Here is a 16720-nt window from a genome sequence, read left to right as displayed (position 1 = left end):
TTACCTGCAAAGTGAAGACCACTCACTCCAGGATGAGTTATAATAGCGATCCCTGGCCTTCACAGAGATCTTGTCTTTTGGCCCAATCACTGGAATCTGAATAGACTGCTCATCAGTGTCATAATCCTATGAACAGAGCACAGCTCTATCAGTAAGGGTCATACAGTAAAGTGCCAGACAGACCGCAATAAGCACGTGTAATTCAAAAAACTACTGGTGCTCTGTTGTTTCAAAGGCACCATCTCATAGATGTCGAAGTCATGAGAGTTGTAAGAACTTTAGTCTCAGCAGAAACAAACTAAACCTGCCACTTTCTATTGAAGCTAATGATGTAAAAAAAAATCCAAACCCCAAAGTGAAACCGTCACTAAGACAAACGGGTTTTTTGTCTATCACAGTTTTTCTCTTTTTTTCTTTTTGCCCACAGAGGGAACCATAATAGCCAGAAGTTGCTGATTTTCAGTATTGTTGAGACTTCCACTGGAGACTCGTGGCAGATACAAGTAGCGCTCTGTGGACTGGCCAGTTTCTCTACCTAAGGGATTGCACAATGCATCCCTGCTAAAATCAAGGAATCAGCACTAGGTAAATGGCTCCATCTGCTGGTAAAAGCTTGCTTATTTTTTTCATATATAAAACGACATCCTTTAGTGTCCTTGGTTTAATCAGTTGTCAGACTGTAATGATTACATTTGTTCACTTTTCGGACTGCTCAACCAAGGCGGAGCAGCCCTGCAGTTAAGGACGTGTACTATGGTCAGCTGGTCTAAGCACTTCTTTCCAGTTTTGCTGTTGATGTCTTTGCCAACCTAGACAAATCACCATACTGCTGTTCTGTGTCCTTTAGCGTACCCATAAGCATTAGCAACAGAAGCAAACCCATTTTGTTATTTCAAGCTAATATGGATTAGTAATATTTAGTTAACAATTAACTAACAACTGGAACGTGAGAGCCAAAGACTGTAGTTTTCACCAGTCTCCACAGAAATGCTTCCAAATGAGTCATTGATTCCTTGCTTGCCAATGCAACTAAAAAGTCAGTCTGAGCTGCTCAGGTACTAACAACATACAAGGAACTCAGTGCAACAGATCCTAGGCTTATTGAAATTGGGATTTTCCCACATTAGGACCCACACAGCCTACTAATGAGTTAGTAGATAACTTTTCTCATGCTAATATGGCTATGCAATGCTGGACAGGATTTTATCTCCCCAGTTACATCAGGTTGCATCCACCCCTGAGTGTTGCCTGGATCTTACTGCTCATTGAACTGGGAAGGAGGTCATTTTCTTCCAAAACAGAACCTTGCCACATATGGGGCTCAGCACCTTTTATTTATTTATTTATTTATTTATTTAAACTGCATGTCAAAGCAGGAAAATCATGTATCAAATGTTTATCTCTACCTGCTTTTCATGTTTCTTTCTACGTTCAACTTTGACCTTGAAAGTCAAAGGGAAGTAGGTCTTTGGTGTGCTCCATGTTCTGGGATACGTCCAGGTCACTGTTCCATTTGTGCCTGCATACTGACATTGGGGTGGATCAGGTTTTACTGCAAGAGAAAACATAGAATGTATTAATTCACATTAGCAGCATAATATCACATGTTAATGTACTACTGTTGATTAGTTTTATATGAACCAGCTTTTGGAGCCTCCGTTAAATTAAGACAGGAGTTGGCATGATGTGTAAGAACTGCCTTGTATGCTTCTTATGGAGAATTAACAACACTCCCTGAGACTTTCTGGGTGAGATTGTTCTTTTTTTTTTGCCTGGAGGAATGTAGAGGGCTCTGTTAGTGACAGATGGTTATCTTTAACCCTTGCTGATTGCTAAGGCACTTAGTAAAACATCTGTTTCTTTAGGATGCTGCTTCATTTTCCTGTGCCCTGTGCCATCATGGTCATAGTTGGTCCTCTTACTTCCTGTCAGTTTCTGTTAGCCTGCCCTGGATGTCCATCTGTGAGAATGGATCAAGAGTAAGGCATACCTGGCATTAACCATTATCAGAGTAAATCTGCATTTCTCAGTGCAGAGCCTGCTGGGTTATTGGTTATTCTCTGACTTCTCCCTCATGCCCTATCCTAAACATATCTAATAGAGTAGGCTACAGAAACTTCTGGCAGATGTGAGGGAGAGAGGGTTGAAGGTCACAAGCTATGGGTATGTTGCTTCTTCACTTCCTCATCTTCTTCCAGACTGCAGTTATGATTTGTTTTCCCCTGTTCCTGTAACTGGAGGCTTGATACAGATTTACAGTAGAAGAGGGCAGGGATTCCCATGCTTGGTTCAGTCAGCTACCATTGTGAGTTCCACTACCAACAGCAAGAATAAAGCTAAGAATTGATGGTGATTTCTGGTTTACTCACTGATATCTCTAATGAAGAAGCTGCTAGTGTAGTTCTCATATTCCACCTCATCAATGACCTCCAGGAACATCTCAATTGGCTGGTGCTCTTCAGCAAATTGACAGTAGTTTTCTTTCTGGCACTGGGCTGTGTATTCAGTCACTGATTTATCAGTGTGAGCTACAGGGCTGCTGCAGGTGACATCTCCATGAGAGCTGAATATGAGACAGAAAAGAAAAAAAAATGGAAATGCTGGTTTCTTCTGAGAATTTTGTTGCCATAATGATACTATGCAATTGTTAAGATGATGTTTTGCTGTTGCATCTATCACTCTATGTCTGCACTTCAGTTACTGCAGAAACAGTTCAGTGGGAACATTTTTACATTTTTAGTGCTATACATTACACATAAAAAAATCACAAAAGCCCCCAGCACCACCACCTTATAAGCAGAAATTTGTGTTTAAACCTAAACCAGGATATCTCCTTTTCTAATTACCACTGCACTGTGACAAGCTCTAGTAACTAACTGTGTTCCTCAGCCCTTTCCAAAACCCTGCTGGAAGAAGTAGGTCAAGGTTAAATTATTCCATTGTGAAACAAATAAAAGATGCCATCTCTAAAGTACTTCCTGAGTCTTGGTCTATTTTTGCATTCAGCAAAATAAACACTTTACAGTTGTTTCCTCTTTAACAAACTGAAATGACCTTTGCCCAAGCACTCCATGTTTTGGAGAAACCCTCAAGAGTAGTGGGAGGTAGGAAATCCCCACAAGGTTCCCCTCACATATTTCCCTCGCAGGTTTCTGCAGTGTTCCTCAACAGAGACTTGGCAGTGGACATGTGGCTTTTGCAGTGGGTGCAGCCTCCTACTCCCTTAATTCCACTGGATCTGCTGCAAAGGGACTCAGTGCTATGATTGTTTCTCCTTTTGGCTCAACTTCCTCTCTCTCCCCTTCATGAACTGCTTTTGCTATTGCTTAAGTTATTCTGTGGCTGTACTGCAGCAGCTCTAACAGTCCAGTGGGGGTTACTCCATTTTCAATTCTTATTAATTTCTGAGCAACTTCCATGCCCTTATCAGTTAAGTTAGTCTCAGTGACATCTCAAAACATTTTACAGATGTTGAGACTCTGAAAGTGGGACTCCTCCCCTTCTATGTGCCTTCAATAGCCTACAGTCCAGGATCTCCTACAAAGAGTAATATCAAGGGCTCTTCTGGCCTTGCTATGAGGTGGCTAAGGAAAGTACAAGCTTTTACCCTTTAAGACTTCTGATTGTGAACTTCACATTTGGACTCTCATTTTCTGTCATCCATGAACACATGAAAATTCCAGAGTAGTTCTTTGCCTCACATTTTAAAAACGTCCTGTTTGGCTCTAGATGGACAAAGAAAGATAACAGTCAAAGAAGAGAGAAAACAGTTCAACAGATTCCTGTCTCCTTTGGCAGGTGGTGGGTATGCAGGCAGACACAATTTCATGCTGCCCATTAGGGCACCTCCAGCTAAAAAGCCATACATCCGCAGTTAGAGGCCGAAGGCTGGTTTACATAGCACCGCATTAACCATATCTACGTGGCTGTTGATGGGAGCTACAACACACAAGCTGTTGCAGAGAGCTGTCAGTAAGTGATTTATATAGACAAATATATTGTTCCTTTCACAGAGAAACAGTGCAGCTATTCAGTTGGAAAACCTCTGTATTCGTTACCCAGCGCATGAGAGTGCAGGCAGTGGATAATCTCATGACTTCACACACGGGATAACCTCATGACTTTGCACACTGAGGCACTCGGTGGAAATGCCTCCAGTGTGGAAGTGGATGAGGCCTCAGTACAGGTGTGTGTTCTCTCTGCTGCCCACCACTGCAGACTCTCAGCAGCTCTGTGTTATACCCTGGATATAGTTGACTGGCAAGTCAGTCTACAGAATCTGATATGTGGGTCATGGAGCCAGGGAAAAAAAACTTGGAAATTGGTAAGTTTCTGGCCCTACAGTGAGGGACTGCATGCTGAGAGATAAATCATAGAATCACAGAATCATAGAATGGCTTGGGTTGGAAGGGGCCTTAAAGATCACCCAGTTCCAACTCCCCCTGCCATGGGCAGGGACACCACCCACTAGATCAGGTTGCCCAGGGCCTCGTCCAACCTGATCTTGAACACCTCCAGGGATGGGACATCCACAGCTTTTCTGGGCAACCTGTTCCAGTGCCTCACCACCCTCTGTGTGAGGAATTTCCTCCTAACCTCTAGTCTAAATCTCCCCTCTTTTAGTTTAAAACCATTCTCTCGTCCTATCATTATCTGCCCGAGCAAAAAGTTGTCCTCCATCTTTTTTATAAGCCCCCTTTGAATTAGTGAGTTTCATTGCAAAAATGCAAAATATCACAGGCCTGTTCCAGTGAATTAGTCATGAATAGAGAAGCCCAAATGACAGCACTTAAAATCTAGATCAGCCCCTGGTTCTGTCAAATCACGTAGCCCTGGCTTTCCAGTGATTTGTTTGTTAGAGGCAGACCCTCTCCTGAGTGCTGGGTCTGTGAGATGGAGGAAAAGCAAATCAGTTGTTTCCCCACCTGAAAAGCAGTGGCATAGTATTGATGTTATCCCATATATTTTATACCAGTGTTATCACTCCATCCTATGAGTCTAGAGAGTCCTAAATTAAGCCCATAACAACAGATTCCTATGCTGCTCATCAGTAGTGCCATGCACAAACATGCAGAAAGTCATCATCTCCCTTTCACTGTCACAGTGTTTGGAGAGGACACATTTTAAAGTGCACATTTCTCACACATTTCTCAAGAGAGCTCCCTCTGCTCTTCATAAAAGTGCAATGCACAAAGCTGACCAAGATACACCACATCATCCCATGAACATACCTTTATAACTTTTCAGAATTGACCTTATCATTTGCCCGTTGGAGTCTATTTTACTTATGAGGAAGAAATCGTAGCTGACAACTTCATGGGTATTAGCTGTCAGACAGGTGTAGTTGCCGGCATCCGGGAACTCTTTCACTTCAGCAATCAGAGTCCTTCCAGTTCCTTTCAGTTCTGTGCCCTTTTTCCAGTAAACTGGCAGTGCTTCATTGGATGTGTTACAGGTGAGCTCCAATTTTTTAGCTGGTGTCTCATCATTCCACTCAGATTCTATGACATACACTTGTGGAGATTGAAGAAAAAGACATGTTAGCAGCTATTCATATTTAACAGTGTGGTAACTGAGCTCAGACCCTTTTTCAGCTCTGCTCTCCAGGAAACTGCTAACAAATCCCTGACTTTCTTTAGATCCCCACTGTCATCTGGAGATCTTCACTAGAAGGAGAGGTTTGACTTAGAAAATCTATCTAGAACCTGCTGGACAGTAGGGATGACATTTTCATTGAAGAAATGATTTTTCCTGTGTTCCCAGAGAATCTTACAGCAGTTTATAACCACGGGAAGGAGGCAGGTACCTTTCTTTTAAAGGTGAGGATGCCAGGACATGCTGAGCCCAGATATTCTTCCTGCACGTGGCCCTTGGCTTTTGCTCACAGAAGGGCATGTAATAGCCCTCAGTACTATGGTGCTTGGCTCCACCATAGGACCTCCTCAGTGTCAAAGGTCTGTGAGTGAATAATGGGAAGGAGAGGAGTTCTAGGTAAGTGGTTTGTATATGCGTGTAGCTAATGTTGTTTTCCATTTTCTACAGGGAACAATCTTTACTTGTAACACTCTGGTCCAAATGGAGCAACTATTAAGAGATGGGATCTCTGGGCTACAGCAGAGGAAAGAGGACTGCAACAAGGACATGAAGTCTTCTAAATGCCATCTTGTAATTCTGCAGTGCCCTGCTGGTCTATCTAAATTAGTAAACACACCACATAAAATAATTCGAAATAATTCCACTAAAGGAATATTATCTTGTCTCTTTGCTATGGTTTCACATGGGAAGTGAAGTAATAGTCAGGTTGGCTGAAGATTTTCACCTGCACTTCTGTGTGGCAGCAGTTCTCAAATTTAATTGCTATTGCTCAGACATACTACTACTACTGTCACAGGCTCCCCAACCATAATCCGTGCTCTCAGAGATTCTTCTACAGGCAAGAAGAGGCAAAAATTTGTTGCTCAGTGTGTCAACAACCACAGCAAGCACTCAGCTCAGGAAACCAGAGTTCCAGTGAGCAATAAGACCTTTTCACCAGGACATTTCACTACCAAAATAAGAGCTTTAAGACTTTACCACTGAGAAGAAACAGTAAGAAATACATGTCAAATGCTGAATCTTAAGTGGCAGAAAGCATGCAACTCTAGGAACTTAGTGAACTGCTTATGGATATTTGAAGCATAGGTAAGATAAATCTCAGAGTTCAAACACAAAGATAAAAAAGTATGTTCTCAATACTGTGATAAACATTTCTGCGATTTTCAGCACAGGGGATATTGCTCAGGGAACCCATAAGATAAATAATTTTTTAACATAAAGATACTGCGAAAAGTAATTATTTTTTTACAGTCAGATTGAGAATGCTTTTTTCATGGTGATTAGGGTCCTTTTTGGATAATCACAATGAAGACAGCCTGAATTATAACACTACGCTGGATGATTAAAAGCAGCAAATCTGATTATCCGAATTTAGTGAAATTTTCTGGTGAGTAAATTATTTAAAAGATTTGTTTATTACTGACGCTCTATTCATTTACAAATGGATTTGCATTTAATTTATTCACCAGAAAAGCTGGATAAACTATTTCTAAGTTCTAAGATTTTTTCTTTTTTTTTCTGTGAGATCCTTTTTTTGAGAATTAATTCTTTGCTGTTTGCTTGTGGGCTGTACATAAGTCACAAGATACTGTTTCTGCTTCTGGACTGCATGACTGAAACTTTTGAAACAAGAGAACAGGGAATAGGGAATAAGACAGTTTCTAATGCAAATATTCAGATGAATAGCTATTGTATGAGACAATATTTTAGGACTTCTAAATATGTCTTCCATTAATACCGATTAGTTGGCTAGCTATTCACAATCAAATAAAAAGAACCTTGGCCTAGGAAACTACAGTTAACAACTCAATGCTTGTGCACACAAGTGTAACTATGAAACACACTTGTGACCTACACTCAGCTGTAGGTCTCGGTAAGTGAAGACTTCTTACCGTTCTCTCTCAGTTTCCACTGGGCTTCCAAAAGGGCAGCAAAGGAAAGTAATGAAAGTACGGCAAATAGTAGGTGAGACATCTGCAGGGAAAACATAAATTACTTAACTTCATTTAGGATTCTTGAGTGTACTGAAATTCAGCTCAGAGCTGAATAAGAAGACAGATTCAGCTCCAGTGAACTAAGAAACATTATCCCATTCTAAGAATTCTGAGACTATATCAAAATTGCATAGCAGGTGTGCACTGGACTTCAAGGCAAGATTTTGATCTGCTAGTTATTCATACCATGAACCAGTTTGTGAGAGAAGAAATCAAGGAACTCAGAGGCAATTGTATGCATAAGTCTTGGCCTTTGTCTGGTCAAGAGCTCAGAAGCATTCCCAAGTCCCTAACTTAAATATTCCTCAGGCAAGAAAAGCTCTACTGATGCCAGTGAGGCGACTTGCATGAATAAGGAATTGGACCAAAGGATTAATGGACATAAATTCCAATCCTACAAAGCTTTTAAATACATTCCTTGGTTTAAGCATGTCAATAGTCCTATTAAAAGAAAAGAAAAAAAAAGGATTGTGAATAAGATGAAGCAGCAGCTGAAGTATTTTTCTGGACTGTAGTCTTCACCATCGCTGTGAGAACAAGTGACAGCAGTGTCAATAATGCAGTGTAAAGCTGGCTTCAATACTGACTAACTGGTCCTACACCTAGTATCCATCTGAGGCTGCACAGCCTGATTTATCTTGCAAGCAATTTCAGGCAAAATTCCTTCTGAAATAAGTGCCACAGCTGTATTTTCAGAAATGGCAAGATATGCATATGGCTGTCATTGTGTTCATTTGAGACATGTACACATATCTCAGGTGAGACTATACAGATGTATATAAAAATATGTTACATAATGTAACATTATATGTTACATTAATGTTACATAATTATATATACAATATATACATTATATATATACATATATACATATATACACACATATATATACATTATATGTTACAATAATGTTACATAATTATATAATGTTAATATATAATGTTACATAAATATAGTGAATCTGTATTTCCTATTCAATATAAAAATAATCATGTTCTAGATCCCACATAAAATTCTTTGTCCTGAATTCAGAATGAGCTAGAGCCCTTCATGAAACAAAAACACTATTTGCCAAATACTGTAATAACCACCAGAAACATAAAAGAAAAACTTAAACAGTTATTTAGGTACACTTTCAGGCATTTTTCCTTTAACTGGAGAGTAAACGAAATGAACAGGAATGACTTAGACTTAGTCTAATGACTTAGAAAAAGAGATAGGTGAATATATCTTTCAAAGTCTATTCTGACTATCAGTGGAAGTCTGATTGTGTGTAAAAAAGACAAAATTAGGTGCTTTTTTTTTTTTTTTTCCAAGCAGTTTCATTTCACAAACAAGTCTTTTGCAATGGAAGGGGAGTAATCCTCATGATTTCTTCTCATGTTCCATGAAACATTTTCATCTGTGTTTATGGAGTTTGTGTGTATTTGTATGTGCACCAAATCTGTTACTCACTGACAGCTCCTGCTATTATTAGCAGTCTTAGCAAGATTAACTTGATCGGAAGTCAGCTGTTTCTGGGCCAATATCAAAGAAAGCAATGCCATCTGATTTTGTATGCCACACAGCACAGCCATTAATGGGACCAGAAGCTATGAGGATAGTGTCCTGAGAGAGTATCCAAGAGAGGAACCAGCTCACATTGCATCTGAACTCAGAGAGAGGCAGAAGCCTTGGTCAAAAACCAGCTACTGTCAGGCAGCCTGTCAGCAGTATATTGCTTCATTAGAAGGTAAACATTCTTGGCTCCTGATTTTCTACTGTAAGCAGGTTTATCTGTAATTTTTGAAAGAAAAATACCTTTTGCATCTTTCTGAAAAATGATGATTTCTTTCACTGCCACATGGCATTCATCACTATGCTTCATAAAACTGATAACTGAAATATCAATTAAAAACTTGGAGGGAGGGGAAGGGGATAAAAAAGGCTTTCTTTTTAATACCAACTAATAAATAAAAAAATTCTGTCTGATTTTAAGAAGAAGCTTCACAATTCACGTTTCTGATGAAAAAAGTTAACTTCCGTCTAAAATTATCTTCCCCCCCAACTCACAATTTTGTTGAAAAATTAATCAGAAATAAACTCTGTTTCTGAACATCAGTAATCAGTGCAGTTGCCTGAGGACTTCATAGCTGAGGACAGCGTACCAACGTCATGTGCTCCCTGTGATCCAGAGCACGAGGTGCTATAAATCAACACAGATTCCTTCACTGAGAATTGCAGAGTAATTTATGTCAGAAAGTAATTTATGTCCCCTGAACCAGTCCCAGCTCAAGGCAGGGCCAAGCCAATGGTGTTGCATTTTTTTAAAACAGAGAACAGCCTAATCATAAATATATATCTATCTATAAACACACTCCGTTAATGAATATTGGTAACATAGAAATGATCATTAATTTATAACATTAGCTATTCTCTTAGATAATAATTCTACTAGCTGTGTACATATATACAACATACATTTAACTTCAGGCACATTTAAGTATTGTTCTGAGAAAAATGTCATGACAAGTATTCAAATACACTTACAAATTTTTTTTAAGTTTTCTTTAGTTTCATCTGAAGTCTGCTAGTGCCAGGCTTATGTTGCCCCAGTGTTAAAGAAGAAAGGAATTCTTACCTTTTCCCGCGACGCCTGTTACTTGAAGTTGTCAGGCAGGTTGGTTTTGTGATCTGAAGGAAGCAAAGTGCTGGCTCCCTTATAAATACTTGTAAACTCTGAAAGGAAAGGGATGCTCCGTTTCACCGCAATACCACAGAATTGCAACACGGGACTTGAGTTCCTTTTTTACATAGTGGCAGAGCTAATGCAAAAAAAAAAAAAAGTTTGGGACTCCCAGGTAAACTTTAAAGAGGAAATGAGATTATGAGATTGTTACAATGACCTTTATGGGATGCCAGAGGCATTTCCTTTCCTGCTCGATTTTCTGTCTCTCTCATCTCATCATCTGGGGAAGAGTAAATACAGACTAAGTAAACTTCCAAAACTGTCTGATGGGAAATATATTATGAAGACAGAAAGAGAAAGTTAAATAAACTAAATCTATTACTACCTGGTAAGCACTAAAGAGATAATTACATGAATTAAAATCCCAGCTACCACATCAGTCAGAAGTAGAGTTAAGGGAAAATCTTTTTTTAATTGCTGTTTTAGAATTGCATTTATTCTAAAAATTGAGACTTAGGTCAACCAAAATATAAACAAATAGTTCTGTCTGGGAGATAAAAACCTGAAATTGCCACATTATTTTATGTTGGCAGCTTTTAACTAAAACCTATTGTTTTTTCTTTACAAATTGATGTTCTTTTTTGACCTGTACTAAACCATAAGAAAAGCCCCATATATAGCATATACTTTGAAAATGAGGAAAAAAGTTTATTTTATTATTATTATTTTTTGTTGTTGTTGTTACAGAAAATGATTCATTTTCTTTTTCAGGCAGAACAAAACTGAGTTATTCTTCTAGCCCTATTCCAAACCTGAATAATAAGACTAACAAGTTATAAGCAAGAAGAAATACATTCCTTATGAAAGCACAAAAATGCTTTGAAATTCAACTTGACATGCTTTAAGAATTCGTAAGGAGACAGAGCTCTAGCCTGTGTACTTTCTAGGGACAGCAGTATTCCCACATCCCAACGCAAATTAGCAGTGAGACAAATTTACAAACCCAGCAGTTCCCAGGGCATGAAGTTCCTATTCATTGTCACGCATTTGGGAAGCACAATAGCAGAGGGGGTGGCAGGCTCTTATTTGGAGGAGGGTACTTTCAGGACTCTACCTGTGCTGAAGGCCTTACACAAATGTGCAGTATTGCAGGTGGAACCCCTACCTCTCTTTAGCCATCCTCTTCAAAGAAGCCCCGCTCGAGAGAGATCACATACACCCTTGGCAGCTGAGCTTTAACTCCCTCCCATCTGACAAAGCACGTAACAAAAGCCTTGCAATGGCACTCAGAAGGGCCTAACAACTTCCCTGCTGAGCCCGGTGTATCTATCCTGTTACTCAAGTCAGCCCCACACTCTCCTTTGCTAGAGATCACAGCCAGAGCAAAGAGCAGAGTGAGAAGGCTGCAGGCTGCGAGTACAGCTTTCTCAGTCAGGCATGAAATGATGGCTTTGTCATGGAGAAAAACTGCTCCATTCCCGTAAGTTATGCTGAATGTGGATCAAAGTAGTTTATTGGTTTATGCATGGCACAGAATTGACCAGCAACCAATGAACTATGCATTCAAGATCATATCAATAATACAACAGGTAAGTCAGAGTACTAGATGTTTCCAAAATGTTAATTAATACCTATACATCTCCACCCTTCTGTAACTTATCTCAAAAAGCTCTAATTCCCCCCCCACACGCATACACGAGGTCACACATGCACACGTTGGAAGGAAGTGTGGGTTACAAACACATACCATCTTTGGGAGTGCATGTTCACCTCCTTACCTCCTGGGTGCTCCAGCTCTGTGCTGCTTCCTACAGTCTGCTAAGGCACATGCTGGTGAGAAAGCCCCTCAGAAGTTCACACAAGCTTATTCAAAATGTTTGTCCCTATGTGTTACCATCACTCCAGTAGCTGGCATGCTGGCTACTCATGGTGCCTGAAGGGGAGGTTGCTCAGTCAGGCCTAGGCAGAGATCATGATCCCAGCGGAGTTACCTGGGGCAGTGCTGAACCAGGTATTGGCTGATGGTCTGCTTCTATCCCATGACCTCTGTTGCATGTGTCTCAGATTTTCAATTCTTTTATACTTCATCTCTTTGTAATTCCCGGGTTATTAATCTGGCTGATCCTTGTCTTCCTCTCTTAAATAAGCATTGGAGACAAATGTCTTCTCAGCCAGTTTTAGGCCCTCCATTCCCACATACTGTTTATCTTCCTGCTCCTATCTTAACAGCTGTTGTTATCCAGGCCACTCTGCCAAAGGTGAGCCATGCAGACACCACCACTTCTGCTGTTGTTGGTTCAGCTGTTCAGAAAGACAAAATGGAAGTCTGAGAAAGCAAGTTGACAAAGATGTGGCAGAAACAGCTGCGGCACAGGCAAATGAAGGGCATTTAAACTGTTCCAGGTAACAAAATTGTCTCCTGACTACCCTTGAAATACTTCTCAGAAGGAGACTGGGCTATGCACCATATTCCCATTCATCTGCTTCTCCTTCCAGAGGAAAACCTGTTACAAGGGCAGGGAGGAAGCCCCAGTGTGCTTCTACACCTCCAGTGCGGACATTCGGCAGACCAAGACTACAGGATGCCCCACAGAGCATACTTTGTGCATCAGCATCCAGGAACCAGGACTGAGGGGTGAACAGTGACGCACATTTCCCCTGATAGACTCAGCCTACCTGCAGCCTCCATGAAGCGCTTCAGGCAGCTTTCCTTCCACAAATGAGAACGACCCCAGGCTCAGTCAAGGTTAGGCAACACTGTTCCCGTTTAAGACCATTTCCAAAACTCACTAGTGATAACACACAAGTTTAACAGTAGGCCAGCAATGCTCAGGAATACTGGAGAGCAGGCTTCAGTCACTGAGCAGATAAATATGTGCACAAATAACTTTACATACATGTTGTCTAGTTCCTTCTCAACCCTTATTAACTTGCCTGTTTGCTTATATGAGCCATGTATTACGGCTTTTCTTTTTTGACTGAAATGTCACTACTGCTTCGCTTGAACATCTGCCCAGCCTGGTGACAGTCTTTAAATGCCTGCTGAGTTCTGAAGCATGAATAGTTAACGATCGATCATAAACAAGTACACATAAACAGGTACACCTTCAGCCCACATGACTGCCTTTGCTTAGCTACTGCTACAGGACAAACGGAGTAATGCAGTACCCAAGCTTTATGTCAAGAATCCTAGATGGCAGTTATGAAGTACAGACACATCTGTGTGGAACTTCCATGATAAGATAGCTTGCTATGATCCATCAGAATGGAATTTTTAAATATTAAAACACAGAGATTGTGAAAATATCTTTTGATGACAGTCTGGTTTTCCATTATGAGCTCATACATTCTTATGGGGAAATTTGGAGGACAGCAGTTTCTCTCCCATCATTTTATCCTACTTCCCCTATGACACTGAACGAGAGAATGGTGGAAACCCTATGTCCATGTTTTGATTTCCTCTACTGCAATGGAAATACTCCCTTTTGGCAGAAATGGCCTTTCTGAAAATGGTTTTCCTTTCTTTTGAAGGACAGATGATTTTTGCTTTGTCAAATTGCACACTTATTTCATCGCAATCCAGAAAAAAAAGAAAAAAAGAAAAAAAAGAAAGTGTAACATTAGTAAAAGGAAGATTTGTATAAACTGTAAAATCAATATGATTCCTCTTCATGGAATTTCCTTCAGCATCTGGCTAGTTTTGCATGGAGGTCAATTTGTTTTATCAGCTCAAATTTATTACAGTAATTATTAACGTAGTAGCTGTGAGAAGGGAACTCTGTTCTATTTACATAATTCATTAAACAGTGGTTTATGTGACTTCATCAGGAAAAACAGCATATCATTAACTTATCAATGACCTTCCCTAAAAAACCTCCAGTACCAAGCTACTACATGTAATAACTGGACTAAGATCAAGCCTTCACAGAAATGGAAAATAATAGAAGGAAAAAATACATTCCACTTCTATCAAAAATACTAATAATAATAAAAAAAAAAAATCTCAGCTTTATACAACAGTGGTTCATTTGTATTATGTTGCATCTAGAACAACCATCCAAGAGCATAGAATCACGGAATATTCTGGGTTGGAAGGGACCTGCAAGGATCATTGAGCCCAACTCCTGACTCCACACAGGACTACCTTAAACTTAATCCATGTGCCAGGTATCTCTCCTTAGATGGAGAGGTTAATAAGGTGTTTACTTCATTTGTGCTCCAAGCCGGTAGGCAATCCACTACCTTCAAAGTAGAAATTGCACAATAGTGTTACTGTGTCCTCATCTAATTAGTTGGCCACCATCACGCTAATATAGCTACTCAAGTTTCCAGTTAGAGCTAATTCTTGTTTGATGTAGTGCTGGATTTAGATGTAAAATACAAGTACATAAACAGCACTAGCTGGTGCTAAAGAAGGGAAGTATAAAAGAGCAGCTTTCACCTCTTAGTGCTATTCCCCCACTGTGTCTCTACGTAGACTCCGTTTATACATACAACCTGTACTTAGAGACAATTCTCGCCTCAAATGAAATATATTAAAAGTAAAAAAAAGAATGGGGGGAAGGAGATAGAACTATCATGAGGAAGGATTAAAAAAAAAAAAAAGCAAGAAGAGACATTTTGACATTTCAAAAGTGATTTAAGAATGAATCCCATTTACTACAGTAAATGATTGCATGGAGTCAATGGGATTTTGGTACCTATGTCCACGATATGCTTTTGCAAATCTTCATAGTCACTCATAAAATATGGGGCAGAGATAAAAAAGAATCTCATCTCTGTAAGATTTGCTGCAGAACTATAGATACTGGTCCTCTTTAATACAGGAAAGCACAAAAGTTCCTCCCTCAGAGCATGCATATAAAAACAGTTCACTGCTTTTCAGTGGAGTAATGCAATGCTTCCTATTACACCAGTCTGCTGTTTATGTCATAAATCTGTTGTTTACATTTAATAAATCTGATATGCTACACTCTATGCTAACACTAGGATTTAGATGCATGTTGGTCACTGTAAGTGAGGTTCACTCATTTCTTGAGTGTGATGTTGTAACTGTTTGAAATCCACTGTCACCATTGCTTCGGCCAGGATATAGTGGTGGAGGTGGGGGAAATAACATATCAAACAGAAAGTAAGGGGAAAAACCCAGCAGTAACTAATTGACTTAAATTCAAACAGCATTTTTTGTTTGTCAGGCAACTTCTGTGCAAAGGAGGCAGGACACTTGTGGTTGGTTGTGGTTTTTTTTATTTGTTTTTGATTTTTTTTTTGCCATTCTAAAATTGCATATAGCGTTATTTCTTCAGGCATTCATAGTAAGTTAGTAATAGGCAAAGATAAAATCCTTGGGCAACAAATTTATTAGCTGAGTACAAGCCCAGATAACCTGATGACATGTTTATCTTTTTTATTACACTAATAGGAATTTCAGTTCATTTAAGAAATGACAGAGACAAGGAAAGGTGGGTAGATGAATAGAGAACTAGATCAATTGATCGATCAATCAGTCTCATTTTTTAGAGCCAGTGATTGTTAGCAATGGGTATGTGATGGGATCAGACAGTGTTTTAAAATCCAGAACTGCACTACTGGACTGGGATCAACAAGTCTCCAGGAAACAGTTACAGCCTTTCTAACTGCTTGACTAACATTCAGTCAGCAAAGAACCCATTGAGAAATTAAACTCAGTTTTGGAATTGTATTAATCATTTAAAATTCATCAACTACTTTTCTTAGACATTAATTGATTTTCTCATATGAAGTACATCTATTTAATTATACATCATTACAACAGGCATTTATTAATAGATAGGAACACCTGTACAGCAAGTGATGTCATGCTTTTAACACATACTTAAGACAAAGTGTTCAGTGAGTGACTTTAAACAAAATGGAAACAGAGTAGAAAAGAAATGCAAAGGTTAAGCATGCTGCTGAAAGAGAAGGAAATTGGTTATAACAACACCTTGCAGGTATTTTATATTTCAGGGTTCATTATGCTTTAATTTTTTGGAATTACAGGGAATATTCTATTTTTAACTACTCACCTTCTGTTTAATAGCACAGTATTTGAAGGACAGCTTATAATTTTTTATCATATTTCATCAGCCCTAAGAATACATTTTGGCACAGAGATTTGCAAAGCAGCCTTTGATGTCTCAGAGGTAACAATATGAAACAAATAATAAGCTGTAAGCAGCATGAGATGTTCTCCTTTAATTTAGTATAAGCTTGTTATGTCCCTATGGCCCTTGTGATATCAAAGGGCCTTATGGGCTGCACATGAAGCACAAGATGAAGGACTGCTGCTTTCGCATTGGCTAGCATAGGCCAAGCTAAGTGATCTGCAGCCGTGGTAAAGGGAAGAGCTGGGGGAAAAAAAAGTGCTGGTTGTTTCGTCCTATTTTTGGGGGAAAGGGAAAATTGCCAAAGGTAATGAAAGGCACTTTGAACCTCTCCAACC

The 16720-nt window shown here is 39.5% G+C and overlaps 1 protein-coding gene across 1 annotated transcript; it reads right to left on the bottom strand.

Moving 5' to 3' along the window:
• IL12B (interleukin 12B) lies at window positions 1–10391 on the bottom strand. The gene is made up of 7 exons (XM_040573682.1): window positions 10210–10391; window positions 7488–7569; window positions 5232–5513; window positions 3608–3725; window positions 2370–2563; window positions 1407–1552; window positions 1–126 (listed from the first exon to the last, which is right to left on the bottom strand). The coding sequence occupies exons 2-7, from the start codon at window positions 7567–7569 to the stop codon at window positions 1–3; spliced, it is 948 nt and encodes a 315-aa protein (XP_040429616.1). The 5' UTR covers window positions 10210–10391.
• Window positions 10392–16720: the final 6329 nt, after the last annotated feature.

The sequence above is a fragment of the Cygnus olor genome, chromosome 14 (assembly GCF_009769625.2).
Source record: "Cygnus olor isolate bCygOlo1 chromosome 14, bCygOlo1.pri.v2, whole genome shotgun sequence".
Classification (NCBI taxonomy): Eukaryota; Metazoa; Chordata; class Aves; order Anseriformes; family Anatidae; genus Cygnus; species Cygnus olor.
The sequence above is the reverse complement of the archived record's forward strand: the minus strand, read 5'-3'. Positions and strand labels throughout refer to the sequence as shown.